Here is a 27,680-nt window from a genome sequence, read left to right on the forward strand (position 1 = left end):
GTTACCTTCATTTTATTTTATGCCAAGTCTTTTTTCTATATCTACGATTTGAATGAATGATATCTACTATTTCCATTTTTATACTTCTCTTCAAGTCGCCTTGGACGTCAAAACATAAGTTTTGAGTGAAACGCATTGGAACTTCCATTTGTTCATTAAAAGGTCTCAATGGTCTCATACTTTTGTTCATGGGAAAGGAAAAATCACCTGATATTTTCTTTAAATAAAGGATATAAGTAGTAAAAATATATATTTTTCACAATGTATTGTACTGACTTAACTCAGAAAACCTTAATTTGTGGTTAGACTCATTCCAGTCCAAGGCACTGATTTGTTTGGTCTCTTGAATTCACACTGTATGTTTGCATTTTTCCCATTTTGGAAAACCCTTTTTCAAAAATATCTTTTTTGACATTTACTGATCTTACGATAATATTGGACCTGAGAAGATATTATGTACTCAGGTTTCCAATTGTACAGGTACATGGTAAATATTATTATATTGAATTCTATAAGAATGAAGTCAAAGCATCGTATTTATGATGAACGTTCATTTAAATTCGTGGTCAAGAGTGCTGTGGAGAAATTCGAGTTGATTTTCTGTGACAAAGTAGCGCTTAGCTTGTACCATATCACTAACATTTGTTTACATACTTCGAATCTGGGAAGATTATGGTACAAACTAAGCGCTACTCACACTCACTGAAAATCAACTCTAATTTCTCCACAGCACACTTGAACAGGAATTTTAATGAAAGCTCGTTATAATACAGTCAAAGAATCGCATCGAAATAATACATAACAAAATATTCCTATTGAAATACAATACAAATTTCTTTAACGACTTTTATCATCAAAAGCAATGCCAGGGTATATTTCCTCCAGTGGTATCTTTTCATAAATTCTCTTAACCATGTGGTTGGCAATCAAACCATTCATGTCAGAAATAATTGGACGGAACTCTGCCATGATTTCTCTCCAATTTTCATTCAAAAATTTGTTTAAGTTGTCTCCTGAAATATATTATGTCGTTAAATGTTGAAATAAAGAAATTAAATTAAATATAGGACGTAAGTTTCAAGGTACCGGGTTTTTCACCATAATTTGACCCCCCCCTTTAACTTTGTTGCTAGGAGAGGTACAAAAAAATGTTTCTTACAAAAGTTTCACGAAATCAACTAGTGTTTTTTAAAATGATTTCACAAAACGAAATATATACAGAATGGGCAACATATTGATAGCAACTTCATTTTTTCAAATGGAACACCCTGTATATTTTTCTATATTTGACTAGCTCTTTTACCCCTGATTTCGAATATATAACATATGTTAGGCCTATCTCTCTTATTCTGAGTACCACAGAGTCTCAAACTTTAAGAACCACCTGGCAAGCTAAGTAATCTCAATTGGGAGGCTGCGATAATCAGAACGCCCTTTTTTGAGTTATCTCGTTGGCAATGATATATAACATACGTTTGTCATTGAATATGTAAAACTATTCACCGAAGATGCACTACTCAGAAGCGGAAAAATTTGAAATATTTTCGCTTTATGTGGAGACCAATAAAAATAATAAAGCTACAAGGAGAGAATATATGGAGTTGCATCCAAATGATCCAATTCCAATTTATAGTGAAAAACGTATGTCATATCGTTGCCAACGAGATAACTCAAAAAATGGCCATTTTGAGTTATCGCAGCCTTCCACATTGATTACTTATGCCAGGTGGTTCTTAAAATTTGAAACTCTGTGGTACTCCGAATGAGAGAGATAAGCCAAACATATGTTATATATAAGAAATCAGGGAAAAAGAGCTAGTCAAATATAGAAAAATATACAGGGTGTTCCATTTGAAAAAATGGAGTTGCTATCAATATGTTGCCCACTCTATATATATTTCGTTTTGTGAAATCATTTTAAAAAACACTAGTCGATTTCGTGGAACTTTCGTAAAAAACATTTTTTTGTACCTCTTCGTGTAACAAAGTTAAAGGGGGGGTCAATTTATGGTGAAAAACCCGGTACATTATAAAACTAATCTGATATGTTGGTCAACTATGCACTAAATGTTTAACTGTATTGAATTTTCATTAACGATCAAAGACTAATCAGATTATGTTTTACGATCATAGGTTACCAAGGCGTCGGCGCATATTCGTGTTACGTCAAAAATCCGAAAAGGCTTAGTGCTTAGTAATCCGAAAAAGTGCTCGCAAGTACTTTTGGGATTACTAAGCACTAAGGCTTTTGGCAAAGTGCTTCGATTACTAGGCACTAAGCCTTTTGGCAAAGTGCGTCGATTACTAAGCACTAAGCACTGCTTTTAAAAAGTGCTCGGGAGCATAAAAAGGCTCCAAGTGCTTTCGAAAGAACTAAGCACGATGCTTTGGCACAGCTCTGAATTACAGTAATCAGAACAGCGGTTGGCGCCTTATGGTATATAACCAACCAACAAATCGGAGAAGAATTGACAATTGAAAATATTGAGGAAAGAAGACTATAGAGACGCTGAAAGAGCATGATAATAAGGAATTTGGAAAGATACTACAGATTAAAATAAGAATGACAGATAAGAGAAAATATGTTTCAAAGAACCAACTAGAAGAAAAAAGTGACATGCAGTAGGGAGGAAATTCTCCCATTTAGACAAAAGTAGGAAATCGGAGAAATGAAAGTAGAGGCGTAGGGAATGAAATTTCAGTCCTCATACAAAAATAGGACCAGAGATGTACCTCTCTACAATAATATGAGAGGGTGTGTCATGGGCAGAGATGGCTGGATAGCCAAACCACCAGCAATCTCGGCATTGACTCAATAAAAATGGCGAAACATATGGCTTTACCATGTAACTTAAGAATACAATTGACTGAACTGAACTGACACTTTGTCAAAATTAAAATTATTGGGCCTGATAGTATTTGATTAGATAGAACAAATTTATTCAACTGAAAAATACGACAGTGACAGTGGGCCTTACGTTTTGAATAAATCCCAAAAATCACATGTTCAACCCAAATAGTGATTACAGTGCCTTCTGATATCTTGAACTTCACCGCTAAAACAATTTCGTAGATCTTTAAATGCTTTGTAAAACAACTGTCGAATTCGGGTGATCACAGAGTTCAGCATTGTCGGTGGTTCAACGACCACGTTTGAAGTCAGCATACCACCTTTGAACTTCTGTAGTCAATGGAACAGAGTCTGAATAACACTTATTACGCTATTGCTTAACTTGCACTGTATTTTTCCCATAAAGAAATAGTGTTTTATCAATACTTGTAACTCGTTTGTATCCCTTACCCGAACAATAACAAATGTAGCGTTATTTGATCTCTCTATCCACACTCAATTCTATTCTATGTTTAGCTATTTGAAGCTATTAACGAGAAGAAATTAGTTCTATGGCGGTATAATCTAAGAGTCAGTCCTGAGACTTTTTATGAACTTATATTCTTAGATTTTTGTTCAAATCTGTTTTGAAAGTTTTTTTGAATATCCAAGGATAATCAATCATACTCACCTAGTAGCTTGTTACCGTTGAAAAGACCGTCAAAGCTCACTTGGACAGTTTCAGGTTCAAGTGTTATATTGTTCTTAACAATGACCATATAATGCTTTTTATTCTTAGTCTTCACTTCAAAGTTATGGGAGTATAGGTATGTTGCGTTATCTGCGAATAATTAATGAGTGAGATGGATAAATGGAAGAAATAATTATTGAAAAGTACCGAACTCTAGACTAATGAATTGCAAGTCCATAATTTCATTGGTCTACTTCAGTACAGTGCAACGAATGATTAAGTAGTCCAATATGGGGAGGTATAAAACGTGAAGAAATAACTATTGAACAAAATTTATGGAACATTTTTTCGTGAATCAAATTTGATAGATTTCGGGAAACAACTGTTGTAAATACAAGATAGTCCAACGAAAATTTAACACCTCGATTTTCCGACTTTAAAATGTGGAAAATCCTTCGGATCCGTCAGTTTATGGTTATACACTGTATACCTTTCTATATGCAGTTCTGTGTTCCTCAATAGCACCATTGGCGTATGAATGAAGTAGCACTCAAAAGCTCCTGACTTCGCGTTAGAAATTTCAAATTTCTTACATAGTTTTATTGATCCATATCCTTGTCCTTCAATTGGAAAGGCCACAATACGTCCTTTGGCCTTATAATTGAATTGGTAGCTAATCATTGATCCTGTGAAAGCCATAGAGGTAGTTTTTTTGACTGGATCGAATCTGAAAAGCACGATTGAATTGATCTTTCGGTATGATTGAGTTCTAAAAATATGATGAAATAAGTGCTTGGAAGGCTCAATAATTTTTCTTTGGTATACATTTTACCGTGAAAGTGTCAGGGATTCATCGAAGGATCAAATTTTTTGGTCGCTAAGTTTGCATAGAACTTGAATATTTTTATATTTAGGCACGTCATCTACCCTTCAGGTTGTTCATAGGCTTTGCTACTATGACCCAGCGTTATTTCAGACTAGGGCTGGGAATCATGATTGAATGATTTGAATATTCTAATAATCATTGAATAATTATTCGAATAATTGCATTCTGCATTATTCGAATAATCATGAATATTCACTGAATAGTTGAATAATCAATGACTACTTTTCTATTCATGAATAATCAGTGAATGGTCGAGTATTCACTGAATAGTTGAATAATCAATTACTACTTTTCTATTCATGAATAATCAGTGAATAGTTAAGAATTCACTGATTATTCAGTGAATAGTTTTCTATTCAGTGAGTAGTTGGATATTTATGAAGTTACGAATGAAAGTTTGAATGATCACTTGACTAACTATTCAGGAATGATTAAAACAAGGTTTTGTGATTCACTACGGACAAATCGTTTTATTAATATTAAAGTTACTGAAAATTACATAATATTGAAATTGATAGATACAATTGAATTAAAATTATAAATAAACTCCTGTCAGTGTTCGGAATCCAAACAAACAAATTGTCATTCAAATTAGTACGTTGTCGTTGAAGAAATTGGCTTATTTTGATGAATAAGATTATTTGAGGAACGATTTTACTATTAATTGATAGACAGAAAGAACGAGATTAATGCCGTAAGTTCGAACTTGAGGTTCAACTAATAAACACGGCTTTTTACAAAATCTGGGGAATGATACAGGATTCAAAGTTACCTCGTTCCTTCTGTCTATCAATTAATACTGAAATCGTTCCTCAAATACACTTATTTATGAAAATAAGCCAATTCCTTCAACGAGACCGTACTAATTTGAAAGACAATTTATTTGTTTGGATTCCGAACACTGACAGGAGAACCAAAAATGGCGGTGTGTGATGTCACACTAATAGAGCGTATATGGCGAGAGGCAAAACACCAAAACGATTATACCACGTCGCAAAGGGTATATTCACTCATCAAAACTCTCGGATTTTATTGGTTCATTAAAACATGAGTTTAATCACTGAATATTGACTGAATATTCATTGAATAATCACTGAATAGTCATTGAATAATCACTGAATAATCATTGAATAATCACTGAATAATCCACGAATAGTTGAATATTCATTACTACTCATGAATAATCAAGCATGAATATTTGCTTGAATGAATTATTCGAATAATCGAATAAATTTATGGATGAATATTCGAATACAAAAAGGCGAAAAAGTCCCAGCCTTATTTCAGACACAATAATTCCAAGTTTCCCATTCAAAATCAAATGGTTACAGGATTCCTGTAATCTGAAAATTTCGTACCCTGTCCGAGAATCGAACTTCGACCTTCAGAGAAAGGAAAGGAAGAAAGGAGAAGAACGTAACTTTCTAATGAATATAAAATGATCTTACGTAAAGTCTTGCAATTTCAGGTTCTCAGTACCAGAAAAACTGGCGTTCGTTAAATTCATAGTGAGGCCATTGAAATTAACAGCAACAAAGGGCAATCTGAACGGAAGAAATGATGGAATTTTATATGATGCGTCACCTAAAATGAAGAGAAAAATTAGCTTGTTTCAGTTATAAACGCTAAAAAAAAACAAATAATAAACTGTATAAGGAGAGCAAAATCATTTAGTTTATTTGGATACAGGGAATAATTGCCCGGAAAAAGCAATGTGTATAGTAACGTTGTAAGCTGTTTTGGGTACAGAGTAGCTGAAGGCGACATCTGTTCAGCTGAAATCAAAAAGCTCACTGCAGGTCGTTGAAATCATTCAGAATTTTCGAAATTTAAGCTGATTACAAAAATTATTGAAGTAAGAAAAGATTCATGTTTTTCGATAAAGTTTTGAGGGTACGCTAATTGTTTAAATACTGAAAAGTGGTTAGGGGTTGATCCACAAGTATTCTTTGCGGATGGTTGATCCCTCAATATGTTCTTTCAATCAAAAATATTTTTCACTGATTCATTAAAGTAACTTATATGATTGTTGCAGATGTCAGCATGTCAGCAATTAATTTTCAAAAGAAATATAAATTCTTAAATAGCTTTTTCTTGGGGGATAATAAAAAAAAACTAGGTTAGATACACATCAATTATCTTTCTCAGTATATTAGCGAGAATTCTGAAATTTTATGTTTTGGAAGTCTGGGGTTAATTACCATCAGGATAATCCCTGACGGGGCACAAATAGCTAAGAGAAAAGGCTTATTTAGGTGATTTGGTATAAATCTTCATAATATTTTGTTCTACTGATTCTATACTTGAAATATTTTCAATCACTTTTGTCACACCATATTTTATTTTTGAGCTGATGTAATAAATGTCTACATCTACAATGCTAAATTTTTGACAGAATCTAACTGAAGATCAATTGAGGAGTAATAAAAATATAAACAACATCATTAAAATTTCATAAAATTGAAACATTATCAGGAAATTAATAATTTACCTTTTACAAGTTGAAGTAGAGCTTCATTTCCATTTTGAATGGCACATTCTTTGAAATTTGGTGCATCAAGAGGGCATCCCTTGATATATTCAGCTGTGAAAGAAGTGGATCAATTTTTATTTAAAATCTGTGTCCTTCCAACAGCAATATAGATTGTGGAGTTTTTAAATTCGAATTTGATAAAAAAATGCTAACTCTCTACCCTTGATATGGAATAATCATTCTGTAACACCTCGTATCGTATGCATTTTGACTGTATTTCAGCTTATGCTTTTGTTTATTGCTGAAGGTTTTCAAAGTACCATTTTTGCCCTCATTTCAGTCGACATCACAACCTGTACACTTGGATATTTCTGGATCATCAAATTCAAAAGGCTCAATAGGTTACCGAGGAAGTTTCAGCTTTCCCGGTAGATTATTGGTGAGCGCACTGGTCTAGTGATTCGGAGGTTTGCGGGTTCGATTTCCACTCGAGGAGGTACTTTTTCCGGAATTAAAAATTGTCTGTCATGCCAATATATAATCTCTTAATTATTTTCAGGCAAAATATCATTATTTCAATGTAAATAATTGCCAAAATACCATGAATACTGAAGTCCAGATTTGAATCAAAAAACATTGGCGTCAGATAGAACAAATTTTTTCACAAAAAAAAGTTTATGTAAATATATAACATAACATGCTTTGATTTAGAGATATAGGGTGTTAAAGTTTGAAGAAAAAACAGTTATTTACTGATAACTCTAGTAATTTTTCATTCATTGTTTCAATTTTAAGGTATTGAATTCTGGATAATAAAGTGTTTCGAAGGCGGTAATAAATAATCTCCTGCCAAAATCAGCCAATGACGTAGCATGTTGGGATATATGTATATAGGGACTTATTTCATGAAAAATGTTGCTCTATCCAACGCCAAAGTTATATATCTAAAATCTGGACCAGCCTGTAAAACTGTAAATTAGAATATGTTGACATTTGAGTTTCTGTTGTCCCAATAAAAAAATAAATGTAACTGAAAATTCTTACTTCGATTGAGTAAATATAGTTAGGTACACTATTTTACTCGCTACAAAATACATTATTCTCGTCCTTTAGTATATTTAAATTTCGAATCATTGAAAAAAATTGTTTACACCTTTAAACATTTCTCCGCCGTTATTTACGAGCGGAAACTCACAAATCAACCACAGATTTTTTTTTGAATTCTTCGAATCAACTATGTGAAAAAATCTTGGGGTTATTCAGGTTATTCATTCATACATGAGTTCAGTGAAACTTTTAATGAGCAGAATTCTGTCGATTCTTATACAGAAATGAAGAATTCAAGAACAAGAACTATTTTGTTGGAGAACTATTTTAATTATGTTGGATTAAGGACGAGTATATCAAATTTAAGCGGAGCAAATGACGTAATTCCTATTTTGTCATTAAATTATTTTCACGTAACTTTTATCACTTCTTTTCTGGTCCTATACGTGCAAAATAGTGAAGGGTTTCCCAATAAGAAGTTTAAAAAAAATTTTTTGATTTATCAATTTTTGCCAAACGGCTGGAGGTTTTCGAATTACATTCTAGGATTCAATGACGACAGTAACTATTGTTCTTGTCCTACAGTGGCCTCCATAATGATACCTAATCGGACATTTTATTTTCGTTTTCTTTCATTCTTCCTCAACAGAGCCCTTTTTTTCAGTTATTAGTGAAAATTGGAAATGGTTCATGATTTGATTTAATCATAAAAAATGAAATATTCGACTACAAACTGGAGTTCAAAATGAAATCCACAAACTGATGGCAGATAGAAGGTACTAATGGAAATAACAAATGAATGCTATCACTAATACTGATCACTAGCGATATATGGGGTGTAATTTTTAATGTTTCTTGCATCTTTCAAACACTTTCACTGACATTGATGAAAAAGTAACTAAGGGATATAAGAAAAATTTGTTGAAGTAATTGATTTTCGCTCATGGTAAGATGGGAAAGCATCTGATAATTTGTGATACATTGGCCAATTTTAAAGTATAATACGTCACTTACGCAAATGTAAGTTGTGAACTTCAGATATAAGGAAAACCAACAACACAAACAACTTCATTTTCTGAGCAAGTGATCTTCGCACTGATACAATTTCTAATATAATGATTTGGGCCCCTGTGTAAGCTGCTTTAGTAGGTAAATAGAATAACAATTTAAATATATTTTTTTGCAAAAGTTGTTAGCATAACATGTTTTTATAAATTTTACATACAATTATATTCATACGCAAGGAGGATATTCGTTAAAAAAAAATGACATAGAGCTATCGTAATTGATGACTACCTGGTACCTATCAAAATTTGTTACATTATTTTCGAGAACACCCATTAATTATGGCTGATTCAAGCTTAGTTGATATGTACCATCAAAACCATTCTGTATAATGTTTTTACGGACATGTTAATGTTTTTTTTTTATTTTCTAATGGTTCTCTTTATATCTGCTTTGATTAATTAAAACTGAATTCAATATTTGTTGATGCTTCATTTGCGGTCAATTATCATATAAAATACAAGGAATTAATGAAAACACATTCACACTACCATTCCAAGAAATATTTCTTCAACTGTTATTCTGTCATATAATTTCTTCAATACTTTTTTGCAATGAAATCATAAATTTCAGACATCACTGGACCAAATTGAACTAGTATTACTTTCCAGTTCTCATTCAAAAAGTTTTTCAACCCGTCTCCTGTACTGTTCCAAATTGAAAAAAATTGATGTTTATAATATTAATGAGCATATACAGTGTGATTCGGTAAAAATGGTATGAACCGGTGATGAAAACATTCGTTGAACATGTTGAATGGCGAGAATATTATAAAATAGGATTGGAAAATTGAGGTTTCAAAAGTTTCCTTTTCAACGTAGATAGATAATATTGATAGAAAAATATCAGACATTTCCGATCTCGAATAGTTTCCAGAGAAAAATATTTCAATGTGAGAGTAAAACACTCACTTTGTTATTCTCAATGAGTACAGAAATAAGTATACAGGGTGGGCTATGGTCGATGGTAACCTAGACTTTTACGGAGGATAGTTACCATTTTATTGAAAATTTGTTTTTTGGGTAGGAACCACTGCTCTATCGATCTAAAATATTTTCAGCTCTGCAGATTATTGATATTTCAAATAGAATACCCTGTAAAAGATAACTTTTTTTTGGTTTGCCGTAGCCTCCTGAATAATTAAGTATCTCTAGCGGTACGAGTAATTAATTGATTTATTTTTTTTTGTGCGAAACATAGCTTTAATTAAACATTCATCACTTCGGTATTTAGAATCCTAGAAAGCTGAAATTTTGGTAATGGAATACCAACAGCCTGTGTATCATTCACGTGTAATAAAATACGTCCCAAATCATACAGGGATGTTAGAAATAGCAGGTTTCAAGGAGACATATTGAAATTATGAAAAGTGCGTTTTTTTTTGAATGAAATGACGTGCATATCTCATTATAATAATATATATAATAATATCTAATAATAATAGTAATAATAAGCCTCCAATAGGTTTTCAACCCAATTACAGGAAAAAGAAATTTGCAATTACAATAAGAAATGAGATGTATTGAAAGAAAATGAAATATACAGGGTGTTTCATTGGAAAACGGAAATACTTCACAGGTGCATAGGTGGCACCAAGACGGTTCTGGAAAATCAATGAGAAAATGAATTACAAAGTAATGTTAAAATAATTATGGATTCAATATTTTTGATAATTCATTGTTAAAAGTCACTTCAAACCACTTTCAGGTATCCAAGTTCTCAAAAACTTCACATTTACGTTGAAAATTTGTGCAGTAAAACTGTCTGCGCGAAAATTTGTAGTACACGTCTCAGTTTAGTTCTTAGTGGTGTTTCCGAATATTCAAACAGATTTTCAAAATTCCGATGTACAGGGTGTGGTTTCGAGGATTCAAACGATTCATAATTTTTTGTTAACCCGAACCTGGATTTTCAAGGCGGTTATTGCATGATACGTTTGGGCTCTCAATTAGGAATATATTTGCCAAATATGAATAAAATATACCGGGTGGTTCGTTTAATATGGCCTCAGAAAGAAACGGGCAAAATTCATAAAACACCCTGTATCTCGGCTACGAAGACAGCATGACCCAATAAATGGGGTATCTCCATAAGCTCCTTGGTGCCACCTATGCACCTGTGAAGTATTTTCCTTTCCCAATAAAATGATAAACTTTTAAATTATGATAATTTGACCAATGCCGATAGTCAAATTATCACAGTGCACACGTTTATGACATTTCATGGATATCTAAAACAAATGTAAGTATCTTAGTAATGTCATTGTGATGAAAACTTGCTTTTAATTAGGAATCCATACATCTTCTAATAAATTATCCAGGTCATTCCATTTAAAAAAAACGCACTTTTTATCATTTTGACGTTATGAGTCAATAAAGTCACCTTCAAGAATCAGGAAGAAACCCATCAATAGACTTTGAATCTTGACCAGCTCTATACCTACCAAGGCGAAAACACAATACTAGGAATTCAATAACAACTCATAATACAAAATAATCAGTTCCCGACCATGCACAACAAGTACCGTATGACAACTTGTAAAATTACATATCAACTCAACTCAGGACTAACTGACTTAATTTGTCATTCGATAAAAATACACCTGTCACCATGACGCGACAATTTAAATCTGTTGGACTTCATTCTTTGGAGTAATGTTCGAAATTCGAACAATACTTTCAATTATTCAATCTCGAATATAATTTATTACATTACTTATATGAGTAGAAATTGAGGAAAACTGGTGAAACACCGTATTCTGTTTTTATAGACCACATGAAGACTTTTGATAGAGCTAAGAGAGAAAAAATGTGGGAAATATTGAAGAAGATAGGAATCACAGAACAACCAGTATACAAGAATATGACTCAGAATGTTTCCAGAGCAAAGAAGAATAAAAAGAAGGTGGAGTTTTGAGCCCGGCACTTTCGATCTTATTTCTGGATGAGATCATTAAGGAAACTAAAAACAAAATGAGAACTCTGATAGTGGGACACAGAAAGATGAGGAGAGCGGAAGCATTTCAAGAAAACTCAGGTTTTAATGATAGGGTCGAAAAAAGAGGAATGTGGATATTTGGAACGAGACATTGATAAAGTATGGATTGAAATAAATGAATGTATTACAAAAAAGAATAGAAAAAAAAAGAATTGTTTTTTGCTCTCAACAGAAAATTTTTGAGGAAAAACGAAATTAAAGAAAAAACCAAATGACAGTTTATGAAAGTAAATTCAGAACAGTACTTACTTATGGATGTGAAACATTGGTTACCACACAAAGGAGCAGAAGCAAATTACAAGCAATGAAGATGAAGTTTCTGCGAAGTGTAAATGGCTTAACAAGATTGGATATATGGAAGAACGAGGATGTTAGGAAAACATTGGAAATAGAGTCATTGGAGGATTATTGGGAAAAAGGTAGATGGGGTACATGCTGCGAATGGAAGAGGTGAGACCTGCAAGGCAAATATCAAGTGAATCTACCTATCATTTGTATAAAACAGCCAAACATTCTTATAATAATCTGTTAAGAAATGCTAAATTAGATTTCCACCGTAATCTTATTGATAAATCTACTAATAAAAATAGAAAAGTGTGGAATCTGGTCAATACTGTGACCGGACGAAAAAGCAATGATCAAAGAACCATAGAGCTTGTTGTTGAAGGTGTCTTGTTCGATGAGGCCAAAACTGTAGCTGAGATGTTTGCCAACCATTTTACAACGGTTGCGGAGATAAGCCTCAACCGTTACTATAATAATTCCATAAATTATAAACAATATTACATAAACATATTACAAAATCATGTTCAATCATCGTCATTCATTGTCCACTTCATGTACTACTTCATGTATGCTGAATAATAACTTTTTCTTTCATCCAGTTATGGATCATGAGGTAGCTGACGTATTGAAATCTCTTAAGAATGACTCAGGTGTTGATTTTGTTTCTGCGCGAATCTTGAAGTTGATAGGTCCTGATATCAGTCGACATTTTGCCTATTTGGTTAACATGTCGGTTACCACAGGAGTTTTTCCTGATCTCCTCAAAAAGGCCACTATTATTCCAGTTCATAAAAAAGGTGATGTATATGATATTAGTAATTATAGACCTATTTCTGTTCTCAGTTGTCTTTCTAAACTATTTGAACGATTAGTGTTCAATAGAATGATGAAATTCCTTGATAAGTTTCAACTGCTTACCTCTGCGCAGCACGGTTTCAGATCAGGTCGCTCAACTCAAACTGGAGTTTTGGAATTTGTTGAATTTGTATACGACTGCCTCGATAATGGCTCATATGTTGCCGGATTATTTTTTGATCTTTCTAAAGCATTTGATAGTATCTCCTTTCAATTCATATTAGACAAATGTTACAATCTTGGATTTAGGGGAGTATTTCATGACTGGATTCGAAGTTATCTTGAGGGCAGAGTTGCATCCGTCAGAGTTCAAGATTCTTCATCCAGTAAACATAATTTGAAGTAAGGTGTGCCTCAGGGCTCTGTCTTGGGACCGCTCTTGTTTTTGATATTTATCAACGATCTGCCTGAGAATTTGTTGAGATTGTTTATTAGTAAGTCTAAAACTTGTCCAGATCTGATGAAGATACTAAGAGCAATCTTGTTTGCTGATGATTTTTCATTAGCCGTTACTGCGGATACTTTGGAGGAGCTACAGGGGTTGTGCGATTTATTGGTTCATTGCTTCGTTGAATGGTGCTATGTTAATGCTATCATGATAAATGTGAACAAGACTGAATGCGTTTACTTCTCGATTTCGAATAATGATAGTACCCTTGTAATTCGACATTCAGATTCTATTATTGCATCAAAGAACTGCACGAAGTTCCTAGGTATCTAAATCAGGGGCGGATCCAGGCGATGTCTGAGGGGGGGGCCATAGAAAGTCACGGCTGATATCGATTAGCAAAATAGCGGAATTTTTTGTTGGTGCCTATCAAGACACGTGTTTTTTTATAGAAAGATGTATTTTAGTAAATCATATCATATTCAGTTTCCAAAATATTTGTAGTACAAAAACAAGTTCAAACAATTTCATGAATATATGTAGATGTATTTCATGAGAAAACTCGGGCACAAGAAAGTATGAGGTGTAGAAAAAAATCATTATTTTTGCATAAAAATCAAGATTTAATTACCACAGTTAGAATGATCCGTTTCCTTTCCAATATGCGCCGTTTTGTTCTATAACTTGTTGCTTTTTTGAAGGTTTGTGTATGCCTCCCTCATAGAAGCCCTAGTCGATATTGGCGAAAAATTGAGACAGTCGAATTTCACAAGCCTCTGTTAAAACGAATTTTTCACCAGCAAAATTGTTCGCCATGGACAGCAAGATATGATAATCCCTTGGTGCCAGGTCCGGATTATAAGGTGGATGCATAAGAACTTCTGGCGAGTCACTATTGATGTGTGTGGCCTTACGTTGTCCCCAAGGAACACAATTCCTCTCCTGGTGGTTGCTTCTGGGCAATTGCTTCCTTCAGAAGGTCTAAATGTTGACAGTACAGATCCGAGTCAATATTTGTGCCTTAGGGGAGCAGCTTATGTAGATAATTCCCTGCCAATCCCACCAAATACACAGCAAAACCTTCCTGACCGTTTCCGACAGCTCACCGCTTTTTTACTAGGACCGTTTTCACTTGACGTTGTCGTAAGTCATTCACATTTCATCACCAGCCACCAACCGTTTCCACAATGGGGTTATTTTATTGCGTTTCAGCAGCGATTCGCAAATGGAAATTCGGTCCAAGAGGTTTTTTGCAGTAATTCGTGTGGTACCCATACATCTAGCTTCTTCTTGAGACCAGCCTTTTGCAAATGGTTCAAAAAGGTTTTTTACGCAATCTTCAACTCTTGAGCAATGGAAACAGGACCCGAAAATGTCCTTGATTTTGTCGATATTTTAGACAATTGGTCTCCAGCATCAAGCATCTTTGACATAAAAATTACCGGAACGGAATCGACGAAAACAAAATTGCGCGTAATTGGCTATTACAGTATCAAGAACATAAACACCATTTAAATTTTCAGCCGCTTGGCTCGCATTTTCGCCTTTATCGAAGAAAAACTCAAATATAACGTATTTTTTCTTTGTTATTTTGTCCATCTTCAACGCGCGCTGAGTAAACTTATCACAAAACTGTCGCAAAAGATTATGTAGTACAAAATCTCATCTTTCTAACGCCATGTTGTGGAACCCGATCGGACTTATTAAACGCGTAATACAGATAACTAAAGCTATCTATTGGAAAAAAAAAATTTAAAACTTAATGAGTGCATATTTTTCGGGAATTCAGGATACACTTTTATAGTTATAAGGTCCGCGAGGGGGGGGCCATGGCCCCCATGGCCCCCCCCCTGGATCCGCCCCTGATCTAAATCGATAGGCACTTAAAGTGGAATTCACACGTTGATGAAGTATGTAAAAAGCTGTACAGTTCTTATTATGCTTTAAGTCGAGTCAGGTATCTACTTCCCTTGTGCTCACTTATGAATGTATATTATAGTTTAGTATTTAGTCACCTATCGTATAATATCATGGTATGGGGTAATTCAACAGAAACTGATAGAGTATTTATTATACAAAAAAGAATTTTACGTATGATATTCAACGTATCTCCACGATCCTCTTGTAGACCAGTTTTCTTAGAAAATAGGATATTGACACTGGCTTCCATTTTCATATTGAGATGTTTGGTTTTTGCAAAGGAAAATGAGGAAAGTTTTGTAAAATTGTCAAGCTTTCATTCCCATAACACTAGGAATAAGAAAATATTGTCAATTCCCAAACATAAGACATCAAAATTTGAAATGTCACCTAAGTACCAGTGTATTAAGTTATTTAACCATCTACCTAGTAATATTAAGTCGCTCAATTTGTTTAAATTTAAGAAAGTTGTTAAGTCTTTACTTCTCAAGAAGTGTTTTTATAGTGTTAATGAGTACTATAATGATAGCTTAGAAAATGTCTGAATTGTTATTATTTATTTGTAATATTCACATGGTTGACATTAAAACAAAGAAGTGTAGTTTACATGCTCTTTGCAAACTTTTTTAATAAAATAATGTGTCACTGGCAGTTATATTCACGTAGTTGACATTAAAACAAAGAAACATAGTTTACATGCTCTTTGCAAATATATCGGTCGGAGTTGGTCTGGAGTAATGGAATTCATATTTGGAAAATCGAAACGAAAATGAATCGGAAAACAAAATAAATCAAAAAACTCTCTCTCACTTTCTTACTCCTTAAACGGTTTTTTATCAATTTCGGAACTGAGAATGATCTTTCTGTCATGGCTACCGAAATAAAAATTATTAGAAAGGGGATAAACTAACAGCAAACTTCTTAAAATGAGCTTTAATAATTTTATCGCATATTACAAGCAAATACGGAAGCGTCTGCATCAATTGTATCTTTGAATGTGTACCTAAATAAAACTTCCATGGTGGAAAGAGTCAGGTCAGAAGAATAAAGTTTGGTCAAACTTTCTGCTAGACCATCATTTTAGAACATCCATTTATATTTAATAAATATATATATCGTAATTTTCTTATTGTCGGTTTTTAATTTACATGAAATGGAATGAATTGTTATAGATATGAGTTTGACGTTATTTTTGATACGTCCGCCAATTTTAAAGTACGAGTATACTACCTTATACTACTTATGCAAGAGCGAGTTATAAACTTCAGACATAAAGAAAACCAACAACACAAACAACATTTTTCGGAAGAAGTGATCTTCGCACTTAAACAATGATTTGGACCCCTTCATAAAATGTTTTAGTAGGTATAGATAATATTATAAGTATAATTATAGGTATAATTATTTATCGGTAATTAAAAATGAAATAGAGGTTCTACTAATTGTTGTTAGCATAACATATTTTCATAATTCTAACACACAATTATTTTCATACGCTTGAAAAAATTACAAAGAGGTATGGTAATTAATGAGTATCAAAATTTGTCATATCTGATAATTCGAGGATACTTTTCGAGAATTCCAATTAATTATGGCTGTGCTATGGCTGAGCCGAAAGCCTAAGTTGATATATGTTATTGAAATAATTCTTTCACAATGTTTTTGACTGTTCATTTCTTTTTATTTTTTAATGCTTCTCCTTATATTTATCTTGATCAATGAAAACTGAATTGAATATTTGTTGATGCTTTATTTAAAGTCAATGATTTTATACAATTATAAGGAATTGTTCACACTTTCATTCCAGGATATATTTCTTCAATTGGTATTCTATCATACAATTTCCTTAACACTTCTTTCGCAATGGAACCATACACTTCTGAGATCACTGGACCAAATTGTTGCAGTAGTTCTTTCCAGTTCTCGTTCAAAACACTATTCAAACTGTCTCCTGCAATGTTTCAAATTGATACAATGAAATAAAAATATTTCTACAAAATAAATGATCATTCACAGTGTGAACCATTAAAAATGATAAGAACCGGTGATGAAAACACCACAGTTTAAATGGTTTAAATGGAGTATTTAAAAAAAAAAAACGATTGGAAATTTGAGTTTTGGAAAGTTTTATTTTCAAGGTCGACAGATGATATTGATTAAAGAAATTCAGAAATTTTTATTCCCAAATAGTTTCAAGAGGGAAATATTTTAATGTGGAAATGAAAAACTCATTATGTAATTCTCAATGAATACAGAAAGAAGTATACAGGATGGGTCACGGTAGATGGTACCCTAAACTTTCACGAAGAACGGAAGGTATGATTTTATCGAAGAAACTATTCAAGGTTAATAGATACTATTGATAGAAAAAACCTAGAAAATTCCGATCCCGAATAGTTTCAGGAGAAAAATATTTAAAGATCTTTTGACGAATGCTGAGAATTTTACCTAGTTCTCAATGAATACAAAAAGAAGTATGTCATTACTTCATAACATTTGGACTCGTTATAATGAAAATTTTAGAGATTACATCTCAATATAGGTATGCATTTTAAAGATGCCCCAAATTCACCGTTGGAAACGAGAAAGCTATATAGCTACAAATACTGGTAGAGATGGACAAAAACACAGTGTGTTAATTTGAAAAGGTACCACCCTTAATATATCGCTCTTCGACCTCATACAAAATATGAATAAATACAAAAAACGTCAATTTAGGTTCATATAGGGACATTTTATACGGTTGGTTCAAATCAATTGGGACAGTAACCTCTGAATTCTAAAATAGGAATGGGGGTTTAGTGACACCTTGTTTCAAAGATAATCCGATAACAAAAGTGCCAAAGAATGAAAATGGTCATGAACGATAGGAAGAATTAGATGAATAGATAGATGCAATGCAACATGAAAAAAATGAAACACTTTTTACTATAAAAGATAAGATTTTTGAAAATGTTGTCCATTATTTTGTAGATAAAAATATAACCTATTTTCAAATTTGGCCCTTACGTTCTGAAAAACTTCAACTTGAATTTCTCGGCAAGCAGCACTTATCCTCATTTTCAATTCTTTGTTGTGTTTTATGCTCAACCGATTTTAAATGTCGTCAAAGAAAAAATCTGAAGGACACTTCTTTTATAGTGAAAATTTATCATTATTTTCATGTTTCATTCTTGGTATTTTAACGATTGTACTCTTTTTTCTTATTTTTCGGATGTATCGCCTTGGTTCATGAACTGAACCGTTCTGCGCTATGGAGGTGAAAGGTTTATATGGCAGGGACCTATCAGAGGCTATACTAATTTTTCTCGGTGGTCCTGGGATGAAACACCGAAATCCCTGAAGAGTGTGCGCATCCTATAAATTGGTTGAGAACGCCTCGCAAAAAAATACTGAACTCACCCAATTGTTTATTTCCATTGAAAAGACCTTGAATATTCCATTCCATACTTCCGGGCTCTATTATTACTTCATCCTTACCAAACTGCAAATAGTGCTTGCCATTTTTCTCGACTACACTATACTCATAATTATGCGAGAAGTTACCATTATCTGTGAATAATCGATAAATTTATTCATGAACGATATTGACTTTTATCAGAAGGCATACTTTAATATAATATTTAATTTAGGTCACTATTACACCAACTTTTTGTATTTTTGACATGGTATTGTTTTACAATCAATGTGATAAAATGGAAAAGAAAATGCTGAGAGTATAGTAGACCTTCATTCGAACTTAAATTTCAATGATGTGATTTCGTGATTTCATTTGAATGATATTTCTCTATGTATGATGCGAGTAATTTTGGCGCATCGAGCAAAGAATTTTTCGACGTCTTTGTTGCCGATGAATAATGCGTAAGTACATTTGATTTTCACAATAACATGACACTGCGTACTATCGAAGAATGATTTCCAATTACTCCAATTACAAGATACGAAGGGTGGTAGGGCATGCAAAGTTCCAGTATTGCTTCGAAAACTAATTGGGATCACAAATATTTTTTCCGATGAAAATGATTTGGCATTTAACAGTACCAAGTTTCGAATGCAAAATCGTAGGATTTTTCCATATGTTGAATGTGTGAACATCGGCTTTCAAATATTTCGAAAGTGAAGGTAGAGTTGTTTTTTGTCTTTGTGAAATAAAGAGAGTTGAGATGAATTATGGAACCAAGTAAATATCTTCTGAACGAAAAGTTGAAAACGCAGCAGAGCGGAACAATGTTATGTTGTTTTTAAAAATCAAGGATGAAATATATTAGGCGGCCAGAAAACTAAGCCGAATTTGCTACCCCTCAAATAGGGGCGTCTGAAATGGTCTGAAGTGAATACTTTAACTCGGTAGAGAATGTCGAACAATATCAGAATCCCAATTTTCAGATTTCGAATTGGTCCAGTTCTCTAGAAACGCCTACTAGCTCCTCGAACTTGAGACACACTATATATTCCAATGGCTTTTAATGAAGAGGTGAGATGAAATGATATGATGTTGAAATAATAGGCATTACCTACTAACAGTTTGAAAAACTATACATTGCCAAAATAAACTACTGCATTCGAACATTAGGAAGCAGAATTGAGTTGCAAATTTTTTAGATAAATCAGAAATATTGTGACATTGTTCTTCTTACATATTTTGGTCCATCCATGTCCGTCTCCATCTATGGGCAAGTTTGCTAATTTTCCGCCTGTACTGAGGTCGAATTCGAATAATATCAAGGGACCTGTCAATGTGGTGTAAATCTTTTTGTTTTCTTGATCCAAACTGAAGCACATACAAATGAAGAGAATAAACGGAAATATATATTATGTGCCTTTACAGTATGAATAGATACATATAGTAGAATTGTTTTACACTAGATTCATCTAGGATAAACAAACTGTGTATAAATTTGCGAAACAACCTACAACCATCCTCATAATGTTGGAGCTGAGATCTTTGGGTCTCAATTTTCAATTAGGAAATTATGTGATTAGATTTTCTAGCGAAGAAGGAAGGATTTTTCTACCTCTTGACTATAAAAGTGGCTACTACTGAAATTCTTTTTTACTTTCGTCTTCATTAATTTGGTGTAAATTTGTATAGATATAATTTTTCTGGATAAGTGGAAAGTAAAGATGTGTGTTTTTTAATAAAATGTTGGTTAATGTTATACATATAATGACCTGTAGTTTCAAACTTCAGGTTATTATGTATTTTTTCTGTTTTTTAGTGTTATTACTTTTCTTTTCTAGGAGAGAAATCTTACCTATATTTATTTAATTTAAGGTTCTCAATACCAGAAAAAAGACCATTACTTAAATTCATTTTGAGTCCATTAGCGTCAACAGAAACAAAGGTTACTTTGAATGGCGTGAAAGATGGTATTCCATAGGCTTTGTCACCTAAAATTATTATTTTTTTAATGTTACATAATTAATCGTCTCTCCTTCCTGAAAATCTCAACAAACACGAAAATTCAACGAATGAAATTTATTACTGAAATTGGTATTATGGATGCCTTCTGCCCTACCAAATATCTGTCAAAGGGCCGGTATTATAAAGTATGGTTGACTGTCGGTTGAGTTCAACCCTCGGTTCAACTGAGCGTCAAGGAATGAATGTGAGATTATAGACATTTCTGTGATTAGAATAGGAAATTTAAGAGAAAACTGTCAGAATTGAGCGAGCAGTGTAGCCAACGGAAATAAATTCAGCCATTACCGATGGTTGTACAACCGACAAAAAAATATCTTTATAATACCCGCCCTAAGTTAAACTAAGAAATCTTAGGAAAAACGGTATGATTAATTTAGAACCAGCTAAATTTATTCTGAATGCCTGGATTAAAGGTGCAAATAGATTCCAATAGTTTCTTCAAGCAGATGGTGCTTAGTGCTCGAAGCACTATTATTCAATGCTCGTCACTGCTATGATTGTGGATATAAATAAACGAATGAATAGTGATTTTCTTGATTTTCAATTTATATTTGATTGGGTCAGAAAATTCAATCTCTCAATTACGTCTCTTGAGAATACTGAAGAGTGTAATAAAGAAACAGAAAATTTAAATTTCAAGAAATGAATCTGAAGATGATTGATAATAGTGGTGCTGAAATTCTAGATTATATTCATTGAGAGTCTAACTGAATTTTTCTCTCATTTTCACAACAAATGAAACATCTACCTTTTACCAGAAAGGCAATTGCGCCACTTCCATGTTGTATGGCACATTCTGAAAAATTAGGAGATTCCGGACTGCAAGGTTCGATATATTTAGCTGAAAAAAATATCAGAATTAATTCCACAATACCAATATAGAGTGACATAAATATTTATGAGCAGAATATATTAGAACTTGTTTTTTAACATGGATCTAATGCATTAGAAGTGCGTATTTATAAATGTGTTGGAGAAAGCACAAAAAATTTCAAGATCATATACTTGCTAAAAGAAGTGCGTCATTGGAACTTCTTGTTCATAATTTATACAGAATGTCCCAATGAAAAAGAGGCACCTCCAGTATTTCTCATATTGTAATGATTTGCGAAATTTACACAGATACGTTCATTAATGTTCGTAGGGGACTTATTTCCTACCGCTCTAAGCGAGTATGCCGTATCTGAAATTTGTTCTTTCGTTATTGGTAACTGAAAAATCAACACGTTCCAATTTGGTATTTTGTATTTTGTGTACTCAAAATTGTTGTTTTCTTTGATTTCTCAAACATTATCATCTTACTTTTCACTTATTTTATAGTGGAATAATAATGTCGAATAACACTCGAGATGAAATTTAATTATTTGCCGAAAAGCAACATTGTTGGGTATTTTCTCAACTTTATGTTACGATAAAAACGCTATTTGTTAACGAATAATATATTCACTTCTGATGATTACATATATGTGCTTATGCTAGTGGACTGTATAATGGAATGAATAACTTGCGTTCCTGCATAGACTCGCAGGGTGTCAAGCGGTTTCAAGTGGGGTTGGTTGCACATGGCCCTACAGTTTCTAGAAAAGTCTATGAAACCCATAGGCGGAGTATGATAAGGGTTCAAACTTATTATATTAATTCTAAACAAACATAATTGAATATCGAGAAAATTTTAATAGGTCAAATTTCATTTCTAGTGGTACCTGTCACAAATAAAGATTGATATTTATTTAATGTGTTCAAAAAATGGAAATGTAACTATGGGATTCCGTTGGAATTAAATTCGTGATTATTATAAATAAAATGTTATCATATTTTTTCAATCAATTGTACCACCGAAATGAAAGCATAATTTGCAGAAGGACAAAGACCGCTGGGACTACTAGCGTCTAGCATATACATATATTCCCAAAAATTGGCCAGTACACCTTGACTTTTGCAAATTGATCTAGATAAGCAATTTGATCTGGAACCGTTCGTTGCCAGTAAACATTTGAATTTTATTATCTGCAAGTTCTATTTTCGTATTATATTTTCGATTTGAATTTCTAAATTTCTCTGGGTTGGGGAGTTCGAGACCTGGATGAGAGAAGAAAATTTCATATTAAAGTGGACCGTACAACTATACAGGAGTCATAGCACAAGAGATTGAATTTTAGCGACGAATTTATCCGTTAATTCCATAACGAAACTGAGCTTCTTGTAACTCATGAGATGAATTCATTCACCATTTGAATTTTATTAGACTATTTCACAAACAAACTTGAAGGTAAAAAGAGGAAACTACTAACATTTTTGAGCGTCTGTTCATTCGTGCTCCAATTGCACTCTTGGGGACCACAGAATTGTATATAGGCATAGGGTGCAATTGGTGAATCAATCCTAACGTCACGTTAGTGCATTCTTCCTTTCAAATCTATATTTGGATTACTCCTTCACAATTATTATTCACAAATATATTCTGGAGACCTTGGCCAATTTAAAGTTTTCGGGTCTGCAGGTTGAATTATTGTGGGTGAAGTCACATGCGGGAATAGAAGGAAACGAGGCTGTGGATGAGCTATACAGAGAGGTTCTGAAAATGGACCTAGTGAATCACACAATATATTCACCAAAATTTGTTACACAACACATAAAGAGTTCTATGAATACGAAATGGAATAGCGCTTACAGGAGAACTCAAACTAACAATAATTACTAATATAACTATAAGTTCCTTCAGCTTACTCCTGTGAAACTTCCTTGGTTTAATAAAGACAGCAAACAATCAAATTGATGAAGACATTGAGACCAGAGACTTTGTACGAGTTATAGCTAGATTGAGAAGCGGGCAAGCTATATGCCCCAAATACCTTTTTCGTATTGGAAAAAGAAGTGATAGATTCTGGGATTGTGGAGAGGCGGGTGATTTGCAGCACATTATTCTCTGGTGCCCAAACAAGATAAATTGGAATACAATGATTATAAATATATGTAGGTTCTAAAATATTCAACACCCTTTTAATCTCTGCACTATCTTGGCATTCAACGACCCTAGAGTCTATACTATGAAATATATAAATACATAAAGATTCCTGTGTTCCTGTCTATCCCAAAATATTGTATCTATATCTAAAATTAACCGGATGGCTGATATCGAAAGATGAGCCAAATACTCCGAACAAAAAAAAAGACTTGAATCACATTTTTTAGGACCCGAAAATGTGTGATTTTATCATTCAATTGTTGACATTGTTGTGCAAAATGAAACAACGCATTATTCGGTGTTCAAAAGCGTTGCTAATTGATTCGCATTATTGGGTAATCAATATAGTTCATGAGTATTTTTTCATTTCACTTGATTCTTTCATAGAAATCCTGAAAGCGTTAATAGTTATTAAGTTTGAAAGTTTTTAATAAATTGCAAAAACCCCAAGAATATGCGGAATATTCAAATTAGCGTGTATTCTCACTGAAAGGAATTTTAATAAAGCCGGTTTACCCATAAGAAAATTTGATTTGCTATTTATTGAAAAAAAACTCATTAATCGAAAGTCAAATTTGAAATTAATATGCAATGAAAATTGATGGAATTTTTTTAGGAATCAAATAGCTAGATCAAACATTTAACAAGTTTCTCAATTCTTTTTCGATATCTGCCAAATTACAAGGATTCATCTTCTTGTTAGTAATAACTTTAGAGATTATGATTAAATTTTTAAATTTTTATCCATGATTCTAATGGTGATCACCTTTTTTTCAATTGAAATTGTATTGGTATTTCTCATTTTTTTGAACAATCCCATGAACGCCATTACTTTTTTATTGAAAATTCAGCCTGATAATCATATCCGTAATATATTTAATTTCAGAAATATCTGATATACAGGGTGTTTCAAGTTCGACAGCCTATTAGACGTTTCTGGAGAACGGGGCCGATTTGAAATCTGAGAATTCGGAATATGACATTGTTCATGATGCCCTATTCAGCTAAAATATTTTCGAAGTTCCGGCACTTCCGGATCGAATGAAATTGACCCTACGTATAACATAAATTCATAAAAACTCGAATAACTCTAGAATTATTGAATTTGAGAGCATAATCATGTTTGGACACTACCCTTATTTTTCACCGTAGAATCCGACGAAAGCACAAAAAATTAGGGTTCTAATTTGAAAATCGAAAGTTAACAAATTTTGTTCACAATTTTTGGCACTATATTTGAAACACCCTGTGAAGATATTTTTCAAATTCAAAATATGCACGATATTCCAACATCATTCTAGTTTGAGAAAGTGAATTGAGTATACGCATAGGATATTCACAGTAAAAATAATTCACGTAATTGTGACTAAGGAAATTCTCTCTTTTTTTACGGTTTCTTCTCGATATTTGAAAACTATGGGGACTAACACAATATTTTTAGCAAAGAGTAATTGAGAATAGAAATATTGATAATATCTAAGACATAAAATGCAAAAAAAAGTTTTTTTTGAGAAAATTCTTTTCAATTCTTGTAAAACCGGAAGTGCCGGAACTTCGAAAATATTTTAGCTGAATCGGGCATCAGAACAATGTCATATCCCGAATTTTTAGATTTCAAATCGGCCCTGATCTCCAGAAACGTCTAATAGGCCGTCGAACTTGAAACACCCTGTATACGAAATGGAAATCTAACAAAAAAAAAACTCACGTAAATGCAATCCACACACAGTGGAAAAACAAAAAATCACTCCTATCACGACCTTCCACATCACTCTTATCAAGATTAAAATATGCACTGCTGAGATGCTTGTGCTATAGTCACTTTTATAAGCAGGTAAAATCGAACGAAATTCTTAAAAAATTCCTTCCACTCTTCATCCGTTGATAGGTAGGTAGAGTGTGAACATTAATATTACTTGTTTTTTGTGTGAATTATGCTACCAATTTTTGTTTCACTGATTCCCTAGACAATAATTAATTTACAATTAAGGTGTATTAAATATTGAATCTAATGATCTGCGTTTTGATCATAATTATGAGCCTATGTCACCAATGGAAAAATCTACAAGATATATTATTTTCATGTTATCCCGATGATTGTTTTGGATAACTAATTAGTTAGATATCTATTATATGATTATATTTAAATCATGAATAAAAACATCATTTCATTTCCGTTATTTTTATTTTCACGCAGTAGGTACTTTGTTCAGAATCAAGAAATTGGTATTTCTTGAATAGGTGAGTTAGTACTCACCTAAAGTTTTTGAGGTTGCTATTCTGATGATATAAGAATAGCTGAAATATGTTATTGTTTCTATTCATGGTTTCAAGGGAAATTTCCATCAAGTGAGGACCGAAACAACAATATTAAGAACACTAAAATAATAATGTGCAAAATGCAAAATTTAAAATGCAAAACGTATTCAAGATCAATTGACAGAATGGATCACCATATAGTAGGAAGAATACAGGTACCGCCTAATTCTGGATGAGTATAAAGAACCGTGGTGCCAACTTGAAGAACAATTGTTCGATCATTTTCTTCTGTACCTTCAGTAAGTATTAGCATAACATGCCAATTGAAAAATCCCCGGTCTACCATAATAAAACACATTTTTTTGGCAAAATTCGATTTTATTATTCAACATAGTTGCCTTCGAGGGCGATACATCAATTATAGCGATCTTCTAACTTTTCGATACCATTTTTGTAGTACGATTTGTCTTCTGCTTCAAAATAGGCCTCAGTTTCGGCGATTACTTCTTCATTAGCGTAAAATTTCTGTTCAGCGAGCATTTTTTTGAGGTCTGAGAATAAAAGTTGTTGGGGGCCAGATCTGGCAAATACGGTGTATGCAGAAGCAATTCGAAGTCCAATTCATGAACTTTTGCCATTGTTTTCATTGATTTGTGACACAGCACCTTTTTTTTGACTTCAAATGAGGCCTATATAATAATCGCTGTTGATGGTCTGGCCCTTTTGAAGGTTATCAATGTCATGACGCAAGTAAGTAAGTAATAAATTTCAGATATACAGAAAATCAACAACACAAACAACAATTCCGAAAGAAGGGATGTTCACACTTAAAAAATTTGTGATATAATGATTTGGACTCTTCGTAAGATGTTTTAGTAGGTATAGCTAATATTATAGGTATAATTATTTTTAGGTAATTAAAAATTAAATAGAGGTTCTACCAATAGTTGTAAGCATACATATTTTTATAAGTCCTACACACAATTATTTCCATATGCAAGATATTCGCTTGAACATGAATGAAAAAAATGACAGAGAAGTATGGTAATTAATGAGTATCAAATTTGTCTTATCTGATAATTCAAGGATCAATTATAAGAATTCCAATTGATTATGGCTGTGCTATGGCTAAGTCTGAAGCCAAAGTTATATGTATTATCTATTCTGACACAGTGTTTTTGACAGTTCAATTTTTTTTAATTTTTACTGCTCCTTCTTTGCCTTTATCAATAAAAACTGAATTGAATATTTGTTGATGCTTTATTTAAAGTCAATGATATTATACAATTATAAGAAATCAATAAAAAACCTTATTTACACTTCCATTCCAGGATATATTTCTTCAATTGGTATTCTGTCATACAATTTCCTCAATACTTCTTTTGCGATGGAACCATATATTTCAGAAATCACTGGACCAAATTGTTGTAGTATTTCTCTCCAGTTCTCGTTCAGAACGCTATTTAAACTGTCTCCTGCAATGTTCCAAATTGAAACAATAAAATAAAATAAATATATTGTTACTATATAAATGATCATTTACAGTATTGTTCATTAAAAATGCTAAAAACCGGTGATGAAAACACCACAGTTT

The 27,680-nt window shown here is 32.8% G+C and overlaps 2 protein-coding genes across 6 annotated transcripts in view; both read right to left on the reverse strand.

The window, feature by feature from the left end:
* Positions 1 to 233: 233 nt before the first annotated feature.
* LOC123679572 (protein takeout-like) overlaps positions 234 to 27,680 on the reverse strand; it is a 42,940-nt gene continuing 15,493 nt past the window's right edge. For 2 of the 5 annotated variants that reach the window (XM_045616959.1, XM_045616968.1), the window contains exon 6: positions 27,328 to 27,561. In XM_045616959.1, coding sequence (XP_045472915.1) covers positions 27,401 to 27,561 — 161 coding nt within the window. In that variant the 3' untranslated portion in view covers positions 27,328 to 27,400. Of the gene's footprint in view, positions 1,014 to 3,521; positions 3,672 to 4,114; positions 4,249 to 5,855; positions 5,992 to 6,898; positions 6,992 to 8,941; positions 9,053 to 11,374; positions 11,560 to 27,327; positions 27,562 to 27,680 lie in introns of those variants that run through there. The other 3 variants (XM_045616975.1, XM_045616958.1, XM_045616956.1) reach the window with 3 other exon arrangements.
* LOC123679619 (protein takeout-like) lies at positions 17,173 to 25,690 on the reverse strand. The gene is made up of 6 exons (XM_045617000.1): positions 25,536 to 25,690; positions 21,611 to 21,703; positions 20,693 to 20,828; positions 20,075 to 20,208; positions 18,840 to 18,989; positions 17,173 to 17,388 (listed from the first exon to the last, which is right to left on the reverse strand). Exons 1-6 carry the CDS (start codon positions 25,594 to 25,596, stop codon positions 17,228 to 17,230), a joined length of 735 nt encoding a protein of 244 aa, XP_045472956.1. The 5' UTR covers positions 25,597 to 25,690; the 3' UTR covers positions 17,173 to 17,227.

This window comes from Harmonia axyridis, chromosome 1, assembly GCF_914767665.1.
Source record: "Harmonia axyridis chromosome 1, icHarAxyr1.1, whole genome shotgun sequence".
Taxonomy (NCBI): Eukaryota; Metazoa; Arthropoda; class Insecta; order Coleoptera; family Coccinellidae; genus Harmonia; species Harmonia axyridis.

What these genes read in the sequence shown, in the direction of transcription:
- LOC123679619 (XM_045617000.1), bottom strand. Translation starts at nt 25,596, where the DNA reads ATGTGGAAGGTCGTGATAGGAGTGATTTTTTGTTTTTCCACTGTGTGT. An exon ending in TGTGTGTGGATTGCATTTAC is followed by an intron (nt 21,704 to 25,535) that starts GTGAGTTTTTTT and finishes TATTTTTTTCAG; the next exon opens with CTAAATATATCGAACCTTGC. An exon ending in CTTAAATTAAATAAATATAG is followed by an intron (nt 20,209 to 20,692) that starts GTAAGATTTCTC and finishes TATGTGCTTCAG; the next exon opens with TTTGGATCAAGAAAACAAAA.